Raw genomic sequence first — 24,740 nt, 5'->3', positions numbered from 1 at the left:
AATGTGTGTTCATGGATTGCCCATATCAGAAAAATAGGCATTTTGCCATTCCACATCATGACCACAAGAACATCTGCCATAAAAGCATATCAGAAGTTCCTGTAGTTACTGTAATAATGATTCGTAACTAGGAATTTTTACAAATAAAATTTTTATCTCATTTAAAGTATCATTTTAAATTTTACTTGCCTTTTAAATGTAATGTGTGCAAGATTGTCTTTTGGCTTTGTTTAATAACATTACAAAAGAACAACATTGGCACACCTGTGCTACATCCCCCTCTAGCTTAAACATAAAGTGTTATTCATTTGTACTTTTAAAAAAGAACAAATGAACAACATATTGCTGCATAACTTTCCCTAAAAGTGAAATTGCCAAATAAATAAAGGCTAAAGAAATTTATACACTTTTTAGAGAGGTCTTCTAAACTAATTATAAAATAATGTTCACATGAACACCTTATCTCCTTTTATATTGTAAAATTTATATAGAAAAATATATCTAGGTCTGCATCTAAGATAAGCAAGTTGTATTTTGTCTAATATTATTTTGTAATAAGCTTATCTTATAAAATAATAAGATATGATTATTATATATTTTTTATTTTATACTTAGGTAGTGCCTTGATAAAAGTAGGCCAGACACAGCAAAGATTAGGGCAATCAGAAAGAGAATATACAATGGCAGCCATTACCAATTTTGTCCAGCCTCTTCGAAGATTCTTAGATGGTGACATGAAAACAATTATGGTAATAAATATTTTTTTTTGCTAAGATAATGAATATTCCTTTGTATTAGAAACAAAGCACAGGCCCAAAAAATATATCTGAAAAATAATGAAAATATATTGGGAGGAAATCATGATGTCAATGTGGCAATGATTTTACATTTGGTGAGGCTATTGCTGTATATTTGCAGATTGACTTGGATTTACAGATTTATTACAAACACCAAGATAGGCTGTTTGTTTGTTTGTTATTTGGTTTTTAGGAGCATTAGCAACTAAGTCCATATTGCTCCGGGATATGCGGTGGTCATTCCCTGACCTTTCCGCATCCTCCATATTTGGTGGTGACGGGCTCGAACCCCGGTCTAATCAAGAAGCATGTGCTACGCACTACTGCTCCTTCCCACCTGGCTACGGAGGCGCCTCCAAGATAGGCTGGCATCACCTTTGCTTTGCTTAGCTCTTACCAGTGTTTTGGTCTTGGAGACTTGATAGCATCAGTTATTGCTTCGATATTTCAGTTGTGCTTCTTAGATATAAACTTGTGCTTTATTTGAAAAACAGGATGTCTTATGTCTGATTGTTATAAAGTTTCTTGTAGATATCAATTAAAACTGCTTTGCAGATGAAATTTATTGATTACCATGGAATGTGTGAAAAGGTTATATAGATGAACAGTGAGTATTTTGAAGGGTTATAATCAATAACTATGTGATATAATTGCAAATTAATACAAGGAAGACTGCTTATTTAGTATCAGATTTAAGAGGAAAAAAGTCTAGTATCTGTTCAACCCCTCCTTAAATTTACATATACTGTATTTTGATTTTATCTTTCTAGTTCTATAGATTTTAGTTTATTCAGATATTTATAAAAATATATTTTATTTTTAAAGGATATTATTAATTAGAAGTTTTAAGATTCCCTAAATTGAAGAGGATCAAAATAACAAGAGAGAGAAAACTATGGGTGTGGAAGTTGAAAGAAGAGGAAAAGGGGGCAATGTTCAGAGAAGAGTTCAGGCAGGTTGTACCTAAGACAGTGGTGAACAGTGTGGAATCAGAATGGAAAGCATTCAAAGACTGTATAGTAGGACTGACAGAGCAGGTTTGTGGAAGGACAAGCAATAGAAGGAGATGGAAAGAAACCCCATGGTGGAATGATAGGATGAGAGAGGCTGTGAAAATCAAGAATAATGCATTCAGGACCTACTTTCAGAACAGAAATGACGAGAATAAAGAGACATATGAAACCATGAAGACAGAGGCCAAGAGGATAGTTAACGAGGAAAGAAGACTGTGGTTGAAAGAATGGAGTGAAAGTCTACGACAAGATATCGACAGTAATAAAAAGACTTTGTATGGTATGATGAGGAAAAGGAGAAGAGATGGTGAACAGAGCAAATACTTGATGGATGTGAATGAGAACCTAATAACCAAGGATGAAGAGATAAGAGGAACATAGAAGAAGTATTTTGAAAATCTGTTGAACGCGCAGGACAGCCAGCAAAAGGGACAAAGGCAGGTTGATCATAAAAGAGGGGATGAAAGCAAAGATACGTAGAGAGAGCAGACAGACTTGACTTGGAATGATGTAGTGCAGGCATGGAAATACATCAAGACTGGTAAGTCTTGATGTATTTCTTACGATTTCTTATTTCTTAATGATTTCTTACGAAGAAAGGCTTAACTTTTACAAATTACAGAGTCTGGAGACTAGGCATCGGCGAGGTGTATAAGGCTTTGAATGGCTTGAGCATGCTCAATGCCGATGGGATTCTTCCTCTTGCTCAGAATAATCACCTGAGAGGGCATAAATTCAAATTGAGGAAGGACGGATGTCGAATAGATGTGCGGAAATTTGCCTTTAGCCAGCGGGCAGTTGGTTTGTGGAATAGACTTCCATCACTTGTTGTTGAAGTTGATAGCCTAAACAAATTTAAGGCTCAGCTGGATAGGTATTTCGAACGAACGGAGGGGTGAAATGGGAGTAGTGGTTGTGTTTGTTTTTTTTTTTTTGTTTTTTTTTGGCTGATGCTGAATAAGCTTGCTTTCTTGCATCATATGCCTCTACTAATGCTAATGCTAAAGTCTGCTGGTATGGATGAGATAAATGGAGAAATGATGAAGGCTACAAGCAAGGCAGGGATAGCGTGGACATACAGGCTGTTTCATAAGATCTGGGATGAGAGACAAGTGCCGAAGTACTGGAAAGAAGGTTTGATCATCCCATTGTTCAAGAAGGGGAATAGGAAAAAGTGTTCCAATTATAGAGGCATCACACTGACATCGCATGTGAGTAAGCTGTATGAGAGAGTGTCAGAGCGGAAGATAAGAGGAACAATTGAAAATAGGATGGCTGAGGAACAGTACGGCTTTAGGCCGATCGACGGTGGATCTAATTTTCTGCATCAGACAACTGATGGAAAAGTGTTATGAACACAATAAAGAATTATGGATGGCATTTTTGGATATAAAGAAAGAAGAAAGCATTTGATGCCGTAAAGAGAGAGAAAGTATGGGAGGTTTTGAGAAACTTGGGGATAAAGGAACATCTTGTGGAGAGAATTGAGAATATGGGCACCAATACAGTGAGCAAAGTAAGAACAGTGGTGGGGTTGATGGAGAGCTTCGAAATAACATCAGCTTTGAGGCAAGGAGGCATCCTGTCACCACTGCTGTTCATAGCTGTCATGAATGATGTGCAGTGTAGAGTGGTGGAACAACTTGGACAGGACCAGATGAAAGTCATGCTCTTCGCAGATGACCTCTGCATATGGGGAGAGAGTAGGGAACAAGTGCAATGGCAAGTTGATATATGGGCTAGTATGGCCAATGAATTTGGACTGGTTTTCAGTCAGGAGAAGAGTAAAGTAATGGTTCTAAAGAGGAGTGACAGATACATTACAATGGAAAGGAAACAGCTAAAAATGGTTAACAACTTCAAGTATCTAGGAAGCACCATTACAAAGACTGGAGTAATAGATGAAAAAATAAGTAGAAGGATACAAGCGGGTGGAAATTTCTGTAGGCAGACAAAAGATCTGATCTGGAACAGGAACATACCACTGAAGTGTAAGAAGGCTATATATCAAGCCTATTACGTACCAATTCTGACATGCATCTGAAACTTGGACTATGAGGAAAATGGATGAAAGCAGAATTCAGTGGGTAGAAATGAGATTTGTGAGGAGCATAGCTGGAAATACAAGACGTGACAAAATCAGGAATGATTTTGTCACGTCTTGTCACAAAATCAGGAATGATTTTGTCAACCTGAATTCTCAGGGAGAGAATTCAGGTTGAAAAACTCCAGAATAGGATTGAAAGGTCCCGTTTGAAATGGTTTGGACATGTCAAGAGGGTGAACGAGAGGCGTTCGCCAAGAAGAATGTTTGATTTACAATTAAGGGACATAAGACCAAGAATGAGATGGCAGGACATGATAAAGACCGATGTCATTAAGAGAGGAGGAAATTGGAGTGAAATCAACAACGGAGAGAAGTACACGGACAGGGCATGTTGGCGAGGCTTCACACGTTGACCCATGGAATAGCGGAACAATGATAGATGATGATGATTATTAATCAGAACTTTGCAAGATTCCCATATTTTCAGTGTGTACTTTTAATCAGTATTACATTTTATTTATTAGGAGGACTACTTGTATTTGTTATTTTATAAAGGGAGGCATTTTGTAGTGATGGACTTAATCAGTTATTTCAGTAATCAAAATAATCAATTATGGCATTGTGATAATTGATTATATGCAAATTAGTTGATTACACAGTGGACTAAAATGCTGTTCCCGGTAAATTATTATGTAATTGGCATTATTTTAAATTTATATCGGTCGTGTTAATTGGATTTAAAGTGCAAAATTATATAAGGGTTTCTTGGCTACTGTTTATGTCTTACCTTTACTCTCCTTTTTTCATTCGTTTGTTTTATTTTGGGTTATTTTTATGTTAATTTTCGCTCTACAGTTTTTGCCATAATACTGGCTTATGTTTTATATTTTTATTTAATTTTAAAATATTGTGTGTATATGTATAACCCCAGGGGCTCACATCTGGTGAGTATAGGCTTGGCACACTCAGGGTCCTGAGCTGGATATCATCATTATTCTTCTCTCTCTCTCTCTGTAATTGAATTTTTTTTTTTTTTTTTTTGGCTGGTGCAGTATAAGCCTGAGGCTTATACTGAGGCAAAAAAAAGAAAAAAAAAAAACACCATATAGCTAATAATAATAATATGAATTAAAATAAATACCAGTAGCATGGCAAACTAGTAGAGCGAAAGATAAACCATACATAATAAAACAAAACAAAGGGTGTTACAGAAGAACATGCCTAAAATAATTTAAAAAAGCCAAATAACAGAAGTAATTTAGAATCTACCAGTTAATTAAAATTTAACGGCACCCACTTGATAGCACCAGTTCCTAATTATGTGAAATATCACTAAGAGTGAAGATGAAACTAACAACAACACTGGACCAACAAAACTATAAATAAAAATAAAATAGACTGATCATTATTCCCCATCTTGGTGAGGACCACAAGGCCAATAATGGTCAGAGAATCACTGCATTTCAAACATTAAACAAATCCATGCATAGACAAACCAGTACACTGAACATAAAGGTATAGCATAGTGCATATAATGTAAACTTGATAGCAGTATATATTATTGATAACTTGATAAGTATGTATTATTGCTGCATAACTGGTGAATAGAATAGTGTTATTATTGCATTTAAGTATATTAGTTTAGTGTGGTAATACATTTTGTTAGGCTGTGATTTCTAATTAAATTCAATTATATTGAATTTAAATGGAAATCATGACCCAGACTGCAGCTAAGCAACACACCCAAATTAGCAGGAGTGCTGTTGCTTAGGGAGAAGGGGGCAATTCTCCTACAAATCATAGCCTAACAAAATGTGCTACTTGTGCAATGTTTGCAGATCTTCTGGAACAGGGAATGATACAGCCAAGAGGGATATATTTGTGTGTGTTTAGTGCAAATATTGTAAGAAATTAATTGCCAACTCAGCATTCTGATGAGCATTTATGAGAGCTTGAAGAGTAGAGTGGATGCCTTTGAAGGAATTAAAATGGGGAGTCCAAGCGCTCAGCTGCCCAACTCAATGCCATAGCTCATGCTTGTACATCAGGAAACACAGCGGCAATCCCCAAGATAGAATGTGCTAGTCCCATATGAGTTAGTTATTGTCAGTGACTCTACTGTCAGGGAAATGGGAAATATATTGTGCAAGATGGATGGGTGGAATAGGACTGGGGTATGTTTGACGGGAAAAAGTAATGACATTATAAAGCAGATATCATCTTTTAAGGGCACAAAAGGTGATATTTTTGTACACATTGGTGCTAATACCATTAAGAGTAGGAGCTCTGCAGACTTACTTAACTAGTACAGGGCAGTGTTCAGAAAAAATTACGAGTTAGGATTAAATTTGAAAGTGTCTACAATTCTGCCCAGACATGATAGGAGGGAGTATATGATGAGAGCAAGGCACGTGGGGTAGAATTTTTCTCAGTGTGATCTGTGCTTGTTAACAGGAGAAGCTACTTCTACAGGAATTGAATACACTTAAATATATTAGAAAGGATGCAAAAATATTTGCTGTTGCTATCAAGGCAGTGTTAGGTGAGTCAGAAAACTGCTAATACTAAATTACTCTTCCACTTTCCTCTCAGTTATCACAAAATCATTGCCAGTTATACAAATTATTAAATCAGCTTTATTAACCATTTTGGTTCACCCCTGAATAGCCTACAGGCTAAAGGGATATACAGTATCAAGAACAACAGATTAAATTACAGAAGTCTCATTGTATGGTTACATAATAACAATATATTACATGCATTAATAGCTATAGTATTGTAAATACAGACAATCATTAATGCAATGATGTATGATTCCAGTTTATAAATGTGAAGTGCAAGAATAATGCTAGAGTTATTACATTAGTGCGGTCAAGAATAATGCTAGAGTTATTACATCAGTGCGGTCAAGAATTATACAGTCTATAAACATCTATATACAATCCTAGTTCTGTGTTCATGGGGAAGACAGTCCAAACAGTTTTGTCTTTTTTTAAATTAGGGGAGCACCAGAGCAGAGGATGGAGCTTATCAGATTTTGTAGGTTGGCTTAACAATATGTTTCCTCAAGTATTTAATTCTTCAATATCTGTAAGTCTTATCATTCATAAATTTATCTGAATTTATTATTATTAGACATATGATGCAAGGAAGCTTGAGGCTTATGCTGCACCACCCAAAAAAAAAAAAAAAATTCTGAATTTCCCTCTGAGAGAGAGAGAGAGAGGGACAGAGAGAGAGAAAGAAGTAGAAGGGAATCACCAAGAAAAAAAAGAATGATGATATTCAGCTTATTCCAAGGCTGTGGGAGAATTGTAGGGTATTGTCTGGGAACATGTTCTTTAGACTTGAGAGGTTTGTCAGTGTCATCCTGAGAGAGGGTGCCATTTTAAGTGTTCAGTTTCTCTGGTTCTTTTGCCCATTATTATTCTTTCAACAGAAGGGGAAGCTATTCATTGAGACAGCAGTTTCACAAGGGTGGACATCACCTCCGTAGCTGTATGGGTAGGAGCAGCAGTGTGTAGCACACGCTTCTTGATTAGATGGGGGTTCGAGCCCGTGACCACCAAATACGGAGGATGCTGTCAGGGAATGACCACACATATCCCCAGAGCAATATGGCCTTAGTTGCTAATGCTCCTAAAAACCAAATAACAACAACAACAACAAGGGTGGACATATTCTTGGTGAAAATAATATACCTCCAGGACACCATATTTAAGTTTGTTTGTAAGGTGGGTTGAAAATGGTGGAACCACAGAGTGGATTATCCACTCTGTGGTTCTTCCAGTGTAAGATCTGGTACTCCATGGTAAGGAATTTGTTCTGGTAGAAAATCTTTGCTGAGGACCAAATCTCATAGGCATACAATGATATGGGTGAAAGGCATTTCTCCATATACTGGCTTGTTAGAGCAGCCAAGTTCTGGCATCCAGTTGGCAGGTGGCCTAGAAGGCAAAATAAGTTTTCTTCTTAGTGTGCAGGAAGTGTTCCTGGAAGATGAGGTTTTCATCCCAGATGAAACCCAGGTCAGTGGGACAAGACCCTTTGTATTCGTTTCCCATTCAGAACAACTTGGATATCATTTCTTGTTCACTGCTTTGTAATCAACATGTGAACAGATTGTACTGATTAAGTTCTAATCTTGTCATCTCTAGGTAGTCAGTTCGATGCTTGATTTGCACTGCACTCATTGGTTAATTGTTGCTGTGTGTTTACGGTCCCTTGAAGTTACAAAGAGCTTTAAAACATCAGCATATGAGCTAAAATTAGGATGTATTGCTAGTAAGGGTTTCAGCAATGCAGCAAAGAGGGTAGATGATAATATTCCACCTTGAGGCATACCTTTTCTGACATTAACAATTGTTTGATAGGATCCATGGGAAATAACCAGCTGTCTTGGGTGAAGTAGTCTTTCAAGGTAAAGATAAGAGCTGCAATTGATATATATTGTCAAATGCTGATTTCATATCAAAGAAAACAACATCTAACTGGGTTTTGTTGTTTGGGACTTGTGTCCTAAGAGAGTATCAAGGAAATTTGAAGTTGTGGTCTGCTGCTGAAGCACTGTATTGGAGGTGTCAAGGCCAGTGGGTTAAATACGTTTGACAAGTGCTGGGTATATTGGTTTTCAAATATATTCATAAGGGAACAGTCATTTGTTGTTGTTGTTTTGGTTTTTAGGAGCATTGGCAACTAAGGCCATATTGCTCCGGGATATGCGGTGGTCATTCCCTGACCTTTCCACATCCTCCGTATTTGGCGGTGACGGGCTCGAACCCCGGTCTAATCAAGAAGTGTGTGCTACGCACTGCTGCTCCTTCCCACCTGGCTACGGAGGCGCGAACAGTCAGTGGAGATGAGACAAAAATCTTTGTGTAATTTGGGGGCATCTAATTATTGGTATGGGCTTCACATAGCTTCACCACATGATGGTACCAGTTTCAAGGATACATCGAAAGATTTGTAACAGAAGATCAACTACATAAACAGAATAAATTTTCACTGCTTAGAAGAGGAAGCCATCAGGTCCTACTGTAGCTTCATTAGGAAGGCTATTTATCAAATCTTAGGAAGGCTGTTTATCAAGACTTTTATAAAATTCTCTTTTGAGATGCCAAAATCATCTATCCTTGATATGTTTCCTAAGGTTTCATTAGGGAGAACTGATGTTATATGTTATATGAGGACTGTCCTGTTGGATAAAGGACATATTGGTCCATTGCTGGAATAATTTCTTATCCATGTCAAAATGCTGGTTTTGGTGGCTGAGTATTCTTCGATTCATCTTCATCTGCAAGATGATGTGCTGGTATTGTACTTCACTGTTAAGCCTGAGAAAAGTGGCTCTTTTTCTCCAGTATGTATCGAGATCTGTAACCATTTCATATCCCAGCCACTTTCTATAAGACTTCTGCTTGAAGGCATCATTGGGTTTAGGGTTGAACCAACACTGGGTTCTGCTGGTAATCCTAACTTATATGGATGCTCCAACTATGGAAATGTGTCTTAGCTAGCCTGCAAGAGACTGCCTTTCCTCCTCAATTGTCCTTGAGAAAAGATGCCCCAAATTTGAAATGCTGGATCACAATTTCTAGCTTAAGGAACTTAATAGAGAATGTGAGCTGAGATGACGAGGGAACTTCCTGATTCTCTATTTGCATAGTACTCTTTGGAGGAAAAGATAATGAACAGGTGATTGGCAAATGGTCAGAGGAGAAAGCAGATGAGTTTGGAATAATTGATACCGCTGGCAGATTGTGGAAAATTCTGATTAATTAGCTTAATTATCTCTCATTAGTGGTGTTTGAAGTCTTTTTGAGGCCAAGTGAATTTAAAATTGAGGTCAGATTCAAAAGTACTATTGCATGTTTTTGGATGAGCATTTAAAATCTCCATCACTACTGTTGGGAAGTTTGATGCAAGACTAGTTACTAACTTCATCTGGAGTTCCAGTCACATAGCATCAGAATGATACGGAGCTAAGTATACTAAACAGAGTTGTATGCACTCATCTTGGTACCTTATAAACACAGAGATGGCTTCAAATCCATCTGACTGACATATCACTTTAGTTGTGTGCCAGCAAACAGCATCAAACAGTTGCACCCCCTCCCTCTTATAAGTAAGTGGGATGGTGGTGTGAAACTTGGATTCCCATATTCTTATAAGGAGCAGTTGGAAACAGCAGGTCAACTTGCCTCATCCACCAGCCAGGTCTCAATGAGGCAGTTGAAATCGAATTCCTTAAGAAACAAGAAAGTTTGGAGTTGGTGCAATTTATTAGATAGGCTGTGCACATTTTGCAAAAAAAAAAAGAGGACCTGGGAAGAGCTCCTATCTGGGCATGGTGTGCAGAATGATTGATTACTATGTAGTGTTGATGGGTGGGCCTCCTGATTTCTTGCTGGTGTCACCTAGCATTGAAGGGTTTTACGAGGGCTCCTGGTGGCCAGCAGTTCAAATCTAAAACGATGTACAGGTATTTCCCGACTTTACAAGTTAATTTGTTCCTAGCATGCACTCATAAAGCGGGAATTTATTACCCATAGACATAATGTAAAAAATAGGAGTTACATTCTCAACAATGAAATTAGTTAGCTAATTAGTTTATATTTAAACAATGATTGATTTATCCAAAGAAAGAAAAACATTGCCTGTAAAATCAAGCAAATTATAATAATAAAGAAATTATTTATGACTTACAAATGTTAATGAATGTTTATTCTTCATCATCATCATCGACTAAATGTATACTCGTTGATCACTCATTATTGGCTTGGCGCTCGTTGGTTTGTTGCACAAGGAGTCGTCTTCTTCAGAAGACCTTCAAGAGGCATTTGTTTCCAAGATAATCTTCTCTTTTCTGTATAAATTTCAACAGCATGCATAATCATTTTTTAAAGGAACGCACAAATAATGATTTGAATTGGTAACTAATACAATTTACACTATAAAAACTACCTTTTAGAGAGTTACATAGTGAAAATTTTAACTTCCGAAGTCATGGAATGAATTACCAAAAAACAATGTGTTATTGGGTTCACATTACGATATTTTCACGATATGGTGTCTCTGGAATGGATTAATATCGTAAAGCAGGGAACACTGTATTGTATAGCTACATGCGTGGTTTGAAATGTGGTATTTATGAATGTTTAATATTCGTTTTTTTGGAATTAATGTTCATATTTTCGATTTTGTTGATACTTGGGGGAAAAAAAAAACAAAAAAAAACGTAAACCTGGGAACTCATAAATCGGGAACTGCCTGTACCTAAAACTATTAGGATGTGACTGTGAATGATGCATAAGTCAGGTATTTTATTTTCATTGCCCTTACATCAACAGTTATCCTGTAATCATTTTCAAAAAGGGTGTTCCTCATTATTTATATACTTTGTTAAAATAATGACCCCAGGGGGGGCTCACATCTGGTGAGTATTGGCTTGGCACACCCAGGGCTCTGAGCTGGATATCATCATTCTTCTCTTTCTTAGTGATTCTCTTTCTCTCTCTCTCTCTCAGGGTAATTCAGAATTTTTTTATTTTTATTTTATTTTATTTATTTATTTATTTTTTTGGCTGGTGCAGCATAAGCCTCGGGCTTCCTTGCACCATATGACTAATAATAATAGTAATAATAATAATAATACAATAAAAAAAAGGAAGTTTCACTGAATCTGTTTAACCTTTGCCATTTAGAAAGAAAGGAAAATACTTGAAAATAAAAGACTTGACTTAGATGCTTGTAAAAGTAGACTGAGGAAAGCTAGATCAGCAGAAGGACAAGCTAATGTGAGTAATTCTATTATGATTATAATCCTTTGTATATACTTTGTCTTTTAATATCCATATAGTTTATATTGTTAAATTTGTGTCTAGAATTTCAGAAGGTAGTTCTTTATATAAAATTGCAAAGTTTTGATAGAAAAAATAGTTTTATATTTTTCTAACTTGTATCAGTTTACTAAAGATTATACATGCATTTAACAAAGCACTCTGAAAGGGTTATTTTTCCTGAGTATGTAAAATATTTTTCTTTCCACATGTTTAAAATATTATTTCACATTGCTGAAATTTTGTAAAAAAATTTATTCCTTATACTAGTTTATTTTATATTGATTCGAAGTCAAATTTATTGGTTAAGAAGTTTATTGTTTAAGTTTATTGCCTAAGAAAAATTGGTACTAGTTTTAATGAGGTGAGTCAAATGTCATTTTGCAGTTCTTAACTCTGGCCCCCTGTTATCAATAAATATGCACATGAGTTTCCTAAATTACTTATATGTTAGTCTTTCCTTATTAGATAATATATTACTATAAAGTAGAATAATGATTCTCTCTCTCTCTCTCTCTCTCTCTCTCTCATGGATACATACACACACAAGCCGATAATTCTTTATTCATTCTTCTGCTTGGTTGCTTAGTATTATTTTATTCAAATCAAAGATGAATGAAATTCAGTTTTTTATTTCAATAAAAAAATTATAAAAAAAAAGAGATCATTATTTCTTTCTGTTTTATCTGTTTATTCTATAATGAAATTATTTGAATGAAAAAAAATTTTGGAAGATCTTTCAACATGGCAAAGATATTAAGCAGCCTGCTAATCACATGCCAGACTGAAAATGATAGATGTTTGGTAACAAACTGTATAGTATCAGTTAGTATTAGCCACAGGTTAATACATACTGATAAACAATCTTATGACATTCTTATATATATACTTAATGGTTCAAGAATAAAATTGAGTAATAAAGTTATCATTACATTGTGCAATTGGAATACTTTTGTAAGTAGCTGCTCAGTTTCCTACAGAATACGTCAACTTCATATTGTGAAGGCAAGTCACCATTATTTACCTTGGTATTGCATCTTACACTTCAAATAAAAAGCACTGCTCTCCAAGGAGAAATATGTACTAGTTATTTGAAATGCAAATCATTATTCATGTGGTCATTTTTATGCTTTTTGGTACCTTATCAGTGGACAGGTAGGCGCCTCCATAGCCAGGTGGGCAGGAGCAGCAGTGCGTAGCACACACTCTTGATTAGACCGGGGTTCGAGCCCGTGCCCACCAAATACGGAGGATGCAGAAAGGTCAGGGAATGACCACCGCATATCCCCGGAGCAATATGGCCTTAGTTGCTAATGCTCCTAAAAAACAAATAACAAACAACAAACACAACAGTGGACAGGTATGCACAGTAGTCAGTGAAATTCCTGACAACTCACTGGTTAGATACATCCACAATATGTGAGATACTTGATGGTACAGTAAGCTAGGTCTTTGCATTAAATTTACTTGAGCAATAAATGTAATTAAAAATAGTTATATTAGCAGTCAAAATGAAAACAAAAATTGTTTCACTGACTGTCTTTGTTTGATGTTCATTAGTGGTCAAAAGACTTCCAAGTTTTAGAATTTGAAAGCTGACAACTCCACCACTACTCGAGGGGACTGTCCTTCCAATAAAAAGAAATATTCCTACAATGATGATGGCTGGAGCCTTAGCACACAGTGCTCAACTAGGTTACTGTTGAAACTTTAAAGCATTTATGTAATTGATATTCAGATCATATGTGAACCATATGTGCACAGAATGCTTAACAAAATTCTGTGCACAGATCATATGTGCACAGAATTTTGGCAACTTGCAGACATTCTGTACTCCAACCTGTAATCCTCCCTGCATATCTGATCGCAGGTTCCATAATTTTTCCCACCATCGAAGTCAAGCTTAGAAGTCCGTCATTGCTCATTTCCTCTTTAGTTTTCTACCATCATGGACAAGGAAGAAACACACACACACACAGAGAGAGAGAGAGAGAGAGAGAGAGAGAGAGAGAGAGAGAGAGAGAGAGAGAGAGAGAGAGAGAGAGAGAGAGAGAGTAGTTAACTAGAGAACATTGGTGAATGCAATTTCAACATTTCAATTCAAAGAACTTTAAACATGTGATAAACATATTATAATCTAAGCATGTCCAAATAACCAGTTTAGCTAATTCCAGCTTTTACTGTAAAAGAAGTAAATAAGCAAATCAATCTATGCCTTAACCATTAGATTAGGCATATGGCAGTAACCACTGAAACAGCTGTCTAAGGAATGGAGCAACACCCACCACATTAAAAATAAATAAAATCGTCAACTGTTTATATTTGTATTGTAAAACTGAAAAAAGCTCGGGGTATCAGCTCTGTAAAGTAACATTTCAGTGTTGTTGTGAAAAGACTGTGTTTTCCATAGTAAACTGTTGATTTGGTAACGGTCTATTTTAAATTAAATGGATTGCAATCAAATGTTTTCTCTCAATAAATGAAAGCCTGTTCAAACTGTGAAATGGAACATGGCAATTGTTCCATTGAAATATAATAAATTTCAGCAGAACAACCATATAGGAGCCAGAGGAGTTAGTTCTAGCTAAGCTAATATTCAAGATATAACTATCCCAGTAGAAACCATTGGGAAAACAATTGTAATATTTTGTGGACTGAAAGAAGCAGTATTTCAAAATGTTGCATATCACTTCCATAACCATAACTGGCATTACCAAAGTTTTGTCCTAGCACCAGAGGAAATGTAGAATAGTCAATAACATAAACAACAAAGAGCTTCTTTCTCAATTGCCAGACTGTGCAAAAATGATATCCATTGACACTGTGCCAAACACTGATGAGATAGTCAAACACTCATCAGAATTTCTCAACTCTCTCTTGAATATCAGTTGTGCCTCTCCACAATCTGGAGCTTGAAATTGGTGCCTCCATCATGCATCTCTGTAATTTGGATCCATCAAACTCTGTATGGGAACATGATTAGGGGATAAGAAATCCATGCCATTTGTCACTGAAGCCATTATTACAACTGGCCATGCAGTATTTCAAGATGTACTTATTCTGTGCAGTCAGTTAACACATTAACTGCATCGTGATGCACATGTGTCATGGGGTTTTTAATCCACTTGGAGAGAAACCACCTGACTTTAAGAACCATTTCTGCTGATTTAACGGAAGAAAATCCAGATATATTTGTCAAACAACCTTTTCCAGAAGTTGACTAATTCAGCCGTAGCGAGAAGAGAGCCCAAAAATGTCTATGTCCTCCCCAATGCAATCCCTGGTGAAAAAGATCATTGGTGAAGCTAACATTGAAAGTGTTATGCAGCTCGACTTCTCTGTTTGTCTAAGTTTTGACAGAGCATCAGTGAAACTCTGAAAAACATTCAAAGTTGTTGGCCTCAATTGGTAAAGGTCCTGTTTTTCTTATGACCATTTCTATATTTGATCTAGAGTAGATATTAGTAACACCTTTTAATCTTGGTAAAATTTTTTGTAAACATTGTCTACACAGAAACACTATAGAAATAAAATATTGTCCAATCACTGTAACAAAAATGGGGCATAATAAGTATAATTTGTTCTTAATTAAATTAAGTGTTTAACTTTTATGACACTTCAGTTTGATTAATAACTCAGTGTTTCAGAGATATATCACACAAGTAAAATAAGGTAATTACCATGAACTCACACACAGTTTGGATTATTACATCCTGTGCAAAGCCAGGTACTTTGGCTAGTAAGAAATAAAACATTGATCCTTAAGTCCTTTATTATTATCAGGATTGTTTTATTTCTTTCCGCTAAACCTTAAGCTGCAACATATTTTATTAATTTATTATCATGTTTTCCTGCAACTCGTGTACATTATTTAAAATACTTTAATATATATCCTTACATTTTTACTGATTATTCTTAGCATAAACTTCATTTCTTTCCTCTGCTTTGTATGGCACCTTTGGCTTAACTTAATAACTTTTGGTAAGTGTTCTTAGCACACACAGAATTTTTATCTGTGTGTAATAATCAAAATGATTAAGCTATTATTCTCTTGTATGTTCATCTTTCATCTCTTTTAACATTTACATTATAATAGTTTCGATTTACACTTGTATTAACTCTTTCTTTCTTGTTTTCAATTTTTTTTTGTGTCTGATTTGCAGTTATTGAATTATTTAAGCAATTTTATTGTATTTTTTTTTTTTTAGGAAATTCACAAAAATATATATTAACAGCACGTTATTATTTTATGATTGCCATGTTATGTGTTCTTTTGATAAATTCTTTTCTTTTCTTTTGAATTCTTTTGATAAAAGAATTCTACTATTTTCTTGTTGCATGCTTCTTAAATTTTTCATGAAACTGGATGCAAAATTTTGTTTTTCAGCATTTGTATGCTTATGCTTTGTGCACTGATTTCTGCTTCAGAGGTATTAGATTACTACTTGAATTTTAGTTGACTTCACCTACTTATTCAAAATCATTTTAGAAATTTAAAAGAATCAGATTTGTAAGTTTTTAGATTGCAATAATTTGGCTTTAAGGTATTTAATTATTCTCTGGTTTTCATTTGTTTCAGTTACCATTAATGTGCTAGTTATTTATTTCTAATAAATACTAGTTTCGAATTACACAGGAAAGACAATATGGAGAGAGAGAAAGGAAAAAAAAGCAGAGAGAGAGAAGAAAGGGATAGAACTTTTTTGTTTAAATATTACTTGTTTAGTGAAATTATTTTGATAATAATAATTCCAAATAGTACCATTAATTAATGGTAATTTAAGTAGATTATAAACCAGAGAATAATTAAATATATTGTTAACAATTTGGGTTCTTCCGAACTGCAGTCTCTGTTGCCTCCACTTCGATTCCTATCACGTGGTTTGCGTTCTTCTCAGACTGTTTCTGTTGATCGTAATGTTCCGTGCACAAGGTTAGCCTTGCATCGGCCTTCTTTTCTTCCTTTATTGACTCGAATCTGGAATTCCTTCGCGGTAAGTTTCATTGTGTTTATTCACCTTTCTAAACATTTAACCATTGGGTAATTGTGAACTTCCTAGGTAAAAACCTTCCTGGGAAATCAGTTTTAACTCTTGCTTATTACTTTATGAATAGTCATCTACCAGAAAATCTCACATAAATAGAAATGATAAAATTACTTTAATCCTTTATGAGTAGAATAAAAACCTGCTTATTTGTTCTAGTTGAAATATTTCACTTAAAACTTTATATATGTACAAGGCTTTCTGCCGCCACTGATAATTGTGTACTGTTCTCACTTTTTCAACTTGTAGTTTTCAGGGTGAAGAGAAACAGTTTCTTCTAATCTAATAAATGTCTACTTGGACATCCCTCACCACTGATGCACATTTTTTAGATGATTGGTTCTACCATGATAATGAATAAATATCAGTTTATTCATCAACAAGCTCAAAAAAGATATAAAAAATTGACAGAGCAAGAGATGACCTGCCCTCTATGGTATATGACCAGAGGGGCAAGTTATTCTTTCTTTCAGTTTATCCTTGGACTCCTGTATGTCCTATTTTTACATGTACTAAAATAATCTTATGGTAGTTATACTGGGTGGGCATTGATGGCCATACAGTGGGTCAATTTTTTCCATCTGTCAGTATTGCTTCATTCAAAAACTGGTGTACTGTTAGAATAGACAACAGTATACGGCAGTCCCATCTAATTGAAAAAGATTTCTTGTTAATTGGAAGAGGTGACCTACATGATTGTTCATCATTGTAAAAATTGTAGCATTTCGGTAATAAGTTACTTAAATCTACCACGTGATATAATAGTGTAGTCTCAATTAATTAATTATCTCACAAAGAATGCTTAACTAATTCCTCCAGTTATGGAACGGTATATAACATTACTGTTACTGGTTATAGTTTAGCTCTGTGGTGCATTTTCAGTTTCTTCAAAAAAAGACTAATTAGGGAAGGACCATACACATATCATGTTGATTATAGAGCTATTGCTTTCATAATTTCAAACAGCATGGATCCTCTTATCTTCCTATTTGACTCCTGTTTTACATAACTACCAGTATTGAAAGTGACCTCATCTGAAAAAAACAGTTTATTCAAGGCTGTTCATGTCTGGTTTATATTCTAATATGAGAATAGAAAAATCTTGTTGCATCTTGTAATTAGGCTTTAAGAGCTGTGTACATATTAAAAAAAAAAAAAAAAAACTGAGAATTGCTCTTCACTCTGGCAAAAAACTATAAGCTGATAATAAAGTAATTTTTTAAAATATGTTTTTTCTTATCCTGTATTTATTTTTATTTTCAAGTAATGTAATATATTGCATTACTTGAAATATATGTTTAGTATGATAATTCCGACAGCAAATTTCTTTAATTTTGTTTCAAAGTTAGACATATACTGTGGGTAAAAAGTCAGAATTCACTACAGACTTATGAACTGTAAAAGTACTTGAAATATTTCCATAGTCTGAATTTGGCAGTTTATATAAGTTTATAAGCATTTTTCCACATAAGGTTATTACATATAAGAAAATAGTTGTAAATAAGAAATAAAGAATTTCAGATTAAGAAATCAAATGAAAACCTTATACTCAGGCTTGAGGGTTCATTTTAGTATATATGAGATATTTTTGGCAACCCAGCCAAGTATTAAAACCCAAAAAAAAATTCAACACATTATTGGTCCAAGCACTTCCATGCTTGTGGCACCTGTATGTGCTCCAAGACAGCCCAATTTATATTGTTAAAATAGACATGGGATAATAAAAGAATGACTTCATATAGACTAGAATGTTGATTATTAATTACTTTACAACATTTCACAGCATGTTCTGAAGATGATTACCAGCTAGTGACTGCAGCTTATGTAGAATTAAGTGTCTTGGTAATAATTTTAGTTAATAGTACAACACTGATTAAGTTTTCTACTATTAACTATTTTATTATTTAAATAAAAGCTGTGTGCTTGATATCAATGCCAATTTATGAATTCCTCAATTATTGTTTCCATTCGATTTGCATCATTAATAATAATTTAGTTATTGAAGATGTTTGATCATAAAAAAAATAATAAAAACCAGGCATTTTCTTAAGCCTATTCTGGAATATAATTATCAAATGTTGAAAAACAAGAATTTAAAATTAGCAGCATCTTTCCCATCCAGTTACTAAAGTGCACTAGTGTCACATTTGATGCATGTTGTCTCTCCCATCAGAAGCACCCACTTGCTTCAAATGTTGTTTACATCTGCAGCAAGCATTTTGTTGGGTGCCCAGTCACCACAGTGTGTGGTTTTTTTAAGTTTTTGTTTCTTTTAATTTTCTGTCACCAAAAGTGATGATAATGCCCAATTTTGGCATTTTTTAATATGTGAAAAGAACATGTCTGAAGCATGGTGTGGGGTGAATCTATTTTTTAAAAAATAGTAAAAATATGCATTTAATGTAAAAATGGATTATTCATAGTTGTGTTCATAGCAGATTGAAAATAAAGGATGACATCAAAACTTGAACAACTTTAAATTATTTCATGCTGATTTTAAGGTTATAAAATGGCATACTTTATCCCAAGGTTCATCAGTCATTCAGAAGGAAGTTTGCATGTATCTCAGAGGGTGTTTGTGCATAGTTTTGATTTACTATAGGATTGCAGGGATATTTTAAATCAAATAAAACTTCATACACTTTACCTTCATTCAGTTTTGATAATGGAGAGCCTTTTTTTCTTACTGATTGATTGTGTGCTGAGTGCTTGGTACTGAGACTTGGGCTTATGTTCAACTTAGAAACAAATACCATTATGTACAGTTCTGGCTTATATCTTAGCAAATTGTGTTGCATCACCTGAATGGGTTAATCCTCCATACATTTAAATATTTCAGGTGTCCCCAGGGCTGCTGTTTTAATGCTAACTGGTTTCTCATCAGCTGGCATGTGGTCTCTATTAGCAAATGTATGCTGAAATGTGAATAATATATTTTATCGAAGTGAACAGCCAAGTGGTGTATGAAAGAGAAACTTCCATTTAAAAACATCACTGTTATTTTTACTTTTAATATGGTTGGGTTGCATTTGCCTTATCATATTTTAAGACTGCAGAGGTATTTCAACGTAGTAGTTGAAATCAAATAAAAATTCGTACACTTGTATTTTCAATCACGAAAATAAATAAATTCTCTATTGCTAATAAGTACAGGACATGTACTAGAGACAATAATACTCAACACGGCGACATGGCCAGGAGTTTTACATTATAAATGAAATTATAAATGAAATTAATTGGCAAAAAAAACCGTTACGTGGAAATTATGAGTTACAAACATGTAAATTGTAATAATGAAAAATGAGGACTAAACGTCATATGGAGGAAATTATCCTAGTTCCACAGATGGAATCCACTCGAGGAGCATGTGGTGGTATTTGTAGTCGGTAGCTAATTTCTGAAGGTCGACTCCAAGATGGAGCAGTGCCTGAATTTTGGAGAGTGCCTGGGCAGGTAGGAACCGACTACACAGTTTCAACCGGTTGTATTTGAGGATTAGTGTGGGCTCTGACCTCAAGGATGGCGTAGGATTGTGCAACTGACAGAAATCCCAGATGTTTGGGGCGTTTATTACTCCTGTGTACATTTTTACTGAAGTCATTAAACGCCTGCTGTCAATTAACCTCGGGATCCTGGGTACATTTAGCTGCTCAGCCATGTCAGTTGTTCTCAATTGAGGGGGTCGGCGATGCTTATTTGTGGCCCATTTCAGGGTCCAGTATTCACACGAGAACACTGGTTTTTGAAGTGAAGGCGACGCAGATGCCCAAATTTCAGCAGCGCATAAAATAGCCGGATAAACAGTGGCTTGAAGGTATCTGGTAGTGATTGCGGCATCGTTGGAATGAAGTAAGTGTTGTTTCGCTTTCCAGCGTAGGGTGTTAAAACGCTTCCGGAGGTATTCTGTGTGATCATTAAATTTCAGCTTCGGATCAAAATAGACCCCGAAATCTTTATGGCAGGTAACCACTGGAATTAGAGTACCTAAAACTAAAGGTTGAATTATTGTTGGTTGCTGTTTCAATGAGTAAGTCATTATTGCAGATTTTGACAGATTAAGGTTTAATCCAAACATCTTCAAGTAAGTTGAAAGAGTGGTCAAGTTCTCTGTGATGGAAGACGTAATTTCCATTGGGTTTGCAGACGGTGGGATTAAGGTAAGAAACTTTATATCGTCGGCATATATTAGAGCATCATCACGATGACTCATGAAAGGAATCAGAATCGCTGAGAAGAGAAGGCCAGACAGAACACCACTTGAGGGACTCCTGCATTAATTTTTCTTGTAAAGTGGGTTTTCTTCAAAGTGAGGTGGACACTTCTATTCTTCAATAAGGCGGTGAGGAAAGCTAGTAGGTCTCCATTAATCCTGAAGAAGAATTGCAGGAGTCTGAGAAGGGCTGTGACGTCTAGGCTGTCAAAAGCAGCTTCAATGTCAGCGTACACTATAGCTAATTCAGATTTAGTTTCGAAGGCTTGAAGAATTGATGTCTGTGTGGCCATGAGGTTTGTTATGGTGGATCTATTTTCTATTGTGAAATGGAACTGTTTCGGCTTCTGTGCCATCAGCTGTTTGTTTAATGCCGGAAGGAGTACCTTTTCTAGAAGTTTGAGGAGGGTGGAAGAAGTTGAGATTGGTCTGAAATCTTTTAGGCTTGTTGGTGCTTTGATCTTAGGCAGTGGCCTCACAGAGTATTCATTCCACTGAGCAGGCAAAACTCGTGTGGAAAGAATAGAGTTGTAGATTGAGAGTAATGCATCTAAGATATAGGGGCTAAGGCATTTAATTATGAAATGAGGTATCTTATCACGGCCTGTGGTACTAGATGGTCGCAGGGAGTTAATAGCATATATCAGTTGCTGTCTTGTGATGGAAATTATGGAAAGGTCATCAGTAGGAGCAAATTGGGAGTTTTGGAGAGGAATTTCAGCAGAGGCGGAATTGGTATTGAATCTTGAAATGTAGTCCATCCAGTTATCTAGATCAAGATTTGAATTAATGCGACTGTGTCTTGATGAGTATGGCACTTTTCCTTTAGACAAGGTAGCATCAGTGTATCTCTTTAATGCTCATGCCTTGAGTCTGTTGAACATAGCTCTTGCTCTGGAGTATAGGATTCGATCTTGGGTTGGTTGTGCCAGAGATTTTCCACTGCCTGTGAAGATACTGTTTGTTGTGGAAACTGCACGCTAGATCTTTGGTCCACCAAGCTCTAGTTCTTGGAGAAATGTGTACGGTTTTAGCTGACGCATAGAGGGTGACTGTATTTATCCATCTAGTGATTAGATCAACTGCAAGGATTGGGTCACATCCATCAAGCACATGCCATGGAATAGACTGCGCTGCCTCGAGGCACTTTTTTGGATCCAGAAAATTCGGAGAGAATATGATTTTCTTTTCAACAGTATTATGGCAATTGAAGTTGGGCATAGGCAGAACAAGAAGTAATGCAATTGGGTTGTGATCTGAATTGAAGGACGTTTCTGGTGGAATGTCGACTCTGCAAATTCCAGAACATAGAATCAAGTCAAGGCGATTGGTGCCTCTCGTTGGCTCCTCATCTGTTCTCACTGAAAACCAAGTTCTTAGTACTTAGCACTAAGGTTTGGGTTTATGTTCAACAAATAACAGTTGTTATGTTTTTAAATTAGAAAGTTTTGCTGTTCACTTAGACAAAATACATTATTTACAGTGGCACGCATTTTCAACTAGAAACCACCAGCTGATGAGAAGCCAGAAAGCTTAGAAACAGCTGTCCTGGTGTGGTTGCTAATATCATTGGTATCTCAGAATTTTTAAACATATTGCAGATTCACCTATTCTAGTGATGCTATATAATTTAAAATTATATTAGCAGCTTAGGGAAAAACATGGATAACAATATTTATCTCTAAGTTGAAGGCGCCTCCGTAGGCAGGTGGGAAGGAGCAGCAGTGAGTAGCACACGCTTCTTGATTAGACCAGGGTTCGAGCCCGTCACCACCAAATACGGATGATGCAGAAAGGTCAGGGAATGACCACCGCATATCCCAGAGCAATATGGCCTTAGTTGCTAATGCTCCTAAAAACCAAATAACAACAACTCTAAGTTGAATATAAGCCCAGGTCTTAGTGCCACATACTTGACTCTGTTTTCATTGAAAGTAGAGAGTTTCTCCATAATCAAAATTGAATGCACATAAAGCATACAAAATTTGATATGAGTTTTGAGTTACCTAAAGGTGAATTTTTATGAGTGGAACAAATCTGTAGTATTGGAAACTGTTTTGGTTAAAAGAAACCCCCCATTACAGATTTTTTTTTTTATTTTCATCATGCAGAGCTACAGTAGTTCAGTGGGAATTGCTTCACTTTTCCTTAGAGAAGCTGTAGCAGTGTTTTGCACTGCCACAATTTTCACAACAGATTTCAGTGACCATCTTTTTACTGCTTTTGTGAATTGCCTTGGCCTTGCACTAAAAAAATAGGACATTTACCAAAAAGGGGAAATATTTGACTTATTGCACTACTTTAATGTTCTTTTCTTAGTCTGCCAGCATGGTAAAGGACAATAGCATAGGAGAAGTATAAATAAAACCCAGTTCTAATATAAATAGCTTGAAATATTAAAGTCCTTTTTTTGAATCTTATGCCTATTTAGGACATATTTTGAATTAATTCTGACTACTAACTATTGTTATTTAACGAATTTTTAAATAATTATAGTTATAGGAAAAGCATAACTTTGAATTTTTTTTTTTTTTGTGTTGCACTTGCTGATTCAGTTAGACTTCAGAATCAACTTCACAATCAATTAAGCTTAAATAGCATGAATTTCAATTTATTTTATTGTTCATGTTAAATATATATTCATTAAAAGTATAACATAAATAACATAAAGCTAAATTATTTTGAAAGTTTCTCTGTTGAAAAGAGTGAAGGTCAAATTCACCTTCCTTTCAATTTTCATAAAACTATATTATTGGTGTCAGTTTCTAAATATTCTGATACAACAAATAGTTCTGTTTATTATTTCCAGTCATCTTAGAGGTATTTTAGAAGTATGGAATAACTGCTATGATTTTTTTCTGAATGATGGAGCTGAAAGCATTGCTGTAGAATATAAAATTATTAAAAAGGTGGAGGTTTCGGATTAGATGAGATTAGACCTGAAATGCTGAGAGATAGAAACCAATATCTTCTGAAATTTATCCTTTGGGAAAAGGATGAATTCCAAAAGATTGCAGCAATTACATTAATATACCAACATTCACATTAAACCAAAGTGTAATCAGTTGTTGATATAAACTTACACCTAATATTGTGGAGGTGGATAGTTTGAACAAATTTTTGGGAAATTTAGTGATTTCATTTTTTGGCTGGTACTGTATAAGCTTTGTTAACTTGAATCGTGTTGCCAATACTAATACTATTATATAAAAATAATATAGAGTACACCCAGTACACTAAGGAATTTTGTTCCTTAGTGTACTGGGTGAAAATACATGTAACTACCTTGCATTTGCTCTAAGACATTAAAAAACATCATGGAGAATGTTACAGGAACCTCTATTTAGGATTTGTTGATAAATAAAAAAGCATACTTTGGCATCTGTCCTTTCCTTTAGAAAAATTTGGCATCAGTGCAAATCTTTAAAGGGTAATAAAAAGCTTGTATAAAAGTGAAAAATCTGTAGTGAGTATTAAGAAAACATAACTTTCATGGATAGTTTAATAAAAGAATAAGTTACTGGCAAAACTTAGCATGGGTGATATAAAAATTGAATTATTATTGTATGCTGATGATATTATGCCTTTAAACAGTAACTCACAAGATCTTCAAGAATCTTTGAATAAATTAAAAGTTTGTAAAGAATCTGTGAAAAAACTAAAGTTATGAAAGTTGGAGGTGGGTTAAGGAAAACTTAAAAGTGCAGACTAAATAACAAAAAAAAAGGAGGGGGGAAGTAATTTAGCAGCTTTGTGTTTTTTTTTAGCAGTTTTCTAGGAGCAGTCCTTG

The 24,740-nt window shown here is 35.2% G+C and overlaps 1 protein-coding gene across 5 annotated transcripts in view; it reads left to right on the top strand.

The window, feature by feature from the left end:
- Window positions 1-24,740, top strand: part of EndoB (SH3 domain containing GRB2 like, endophilin-B) — a 104,264-nt gene that overhangs the window by 47,076 nt on the left and 32,448 nt on the right. For 2 of the 5 annotated variants that reach the window (XM_090370472.1, XM_090370470.1), the window contains exons 4-5: window positions 616-749; window positions 11,561-11,653. In XM_090370472.1, coding sequence (XP_090226598.1) covers window positions 616-749; window positions 11,561-11,653 — 227 coding nt within the window. Of the gene's footprint in view, window positions 1-615; window positions 750-11,560; window positions 11,654-11,748; window positions 11,752-16,542; window positions 16,690-24,740 lie in introns of all 5 variants that reach the window. The other 3 variants (XM_090370469.1, XM_090370473.1, XM_090370474.1) reach the window with 3 other exon arrangements.

Source organism: Mastigoproctus giganteus, chromosome 3 (genome assembly GCF_048544385.1).
Source record: "Mastigoproctus giganteus isolate SK-2022 chromosome 3, ASM4854438v1, whole genome shotgun sequence".
Lineage (NCBI taxonomy): Eukaryota > Metazoa > Arthropoda > Arachnida > Uropygi > Thelyphonidae > Mastigoproctus > Mastigoproctus giganteus.
The sequence above is the reverse complement of the archived record's forward strand: the minus strand, read 5'-3'. Positions and strand labels throughout refer to the sequence as shown.